Genomic DNA, 1,146 nt, shown 5'->3' with positions numbered 1-1,146 from the left:
TTGGGAGCAGGCTCCGCCCCCTCCCCGCTATGTTCGCTCCCGCCGCTGTAACCATTGATGGTGACCGGCGCGGGACGGATCGCCGCCGCCAGGCGAGGGCTGGAACCGGGCTCTCTTTAGCTCCATTTCTTCCTTTCTTTTACAGTTCATCCCGCTTCCTTGTTTGTTTTTTTTTTTTTTTTTTTTTTCCTCCCCTTCCTCCTGGATTAGGCAGCAATCAGTCCTTCTCCCTGTGTCTGTTGAGAAACAGGTGATCCTTGTTAACGGCGATCAGTTTCTGGATGCAGTTCCCTCTCCTGCGTTTGAAGGATGATGGTACCAGGCAAGACTGAATCCGCGTAACTTTTACTTTGCAAGAGGAAAAACTTTTTTCCCTTATTTGAAGGCATTAAAAACACGTAGCATTTAAAAGCAGAAGAAGTTGGTTTCAAAGCTGAACTTCTCCACTTTCCTGGGATTTGTGTGTGTCAATTTTAAAGGCTGCGTCTTTTTTTTTTTTTTTTTTTTTTTTCCCCTTTTCTCCTCCCTTATCCCCCCCAAAGGAAACTGTTGCTAGTTGGAATAGACTTTTTAAATGTTTGGGATTCAAGATACTTTAGGAAGAGGACCAATTCTGAAAGATAAATCTCTAGGTTCTGAAATGGATTCCGTCAGGTCCTGGGTCAGAAACGTTGGGGTTGTGGATGCAAACGTAGCAGCACAAAGGTAACTGTGACTATTTCTCCCCCACCCTTACCTCGCTTTTTTTTTTTTTTTTTTTTTTTTTTTTAAGCAAGCCTTTTCTTTACTCCCTGTTGTTGTTTGCATTTGATATTAAATTTTTTTCTCCCCTTCTGTCCCCCTCCCTCCTCCCGGTCTCCTCTAGCCAGTGAAGTAGTCAGTCAAGGTAGCGCAGCTAATGCTAGGGAGAAGCGCTCCAAAATCGGAGAGCATCAAGCGTCCTGAAATCCAGTGCGGGGATCAGATGACGGAGAGATGGGATCACTCTTTCTTTTTCTGCACAGGGGAGGTGCGTGGGGGGGTGGACTGGTTGCACCTAGTGATACAGGCTACTCCTTCCCGCTTTCTGGGCCAGGCAGACGAATAGGAGTGGACCAAGTTAGAATGAACTTAAATGCAGATCTCCCCCGCAGCCACCCCCCCCAC

At 46.8% G+C, this 1,146-nt stretch overlaps 1 protein-coding gene across 8 annotated transcripts in view; it reads left to right on the top strand.

The window, feature by feature from the left end:
- Window positions 1-574: 574 nt before the first annotated feature.
- The window catches only part of EBF2 (EBF transcription factor 2), a 141,294-nt gene continuing 140,722 nt past the window's right edge, over window positions 575-1,146 (top strand). For all 8 annotated transcript variants that reach the window (XM_009635785.2, XM_035891377.1, XM_009635787.2 and 5 more), the window contains exon 1: window positions 575-705. In XM_009635785.2, the coding sequence (XP_009634080.1) occupies window positions 575-705 (131 nt within the window). The remainder of the gene's footprint in view (window positions 706-1,146) is intronic.

Source organism: Egretta garzetta, unplaced genomic scaffold, assembly GCF_000687185.1.
Source record: "Egretta garzetta isolate BGI_Z169 unplaced genomic scaffold, ASM68718v1 scaffold233, whole genome shotgun sequence".
NCBI classification, from domain to species: domain Eukaryota; kingdom Metazoa; phylum Chordata; class Aves; order Pelecaniformes; family Ardeidae; genus Egretta; species Egretta garzetta.
This window is presented reverse-complemented; position numbering and strand designations above follow the sequence as displayed.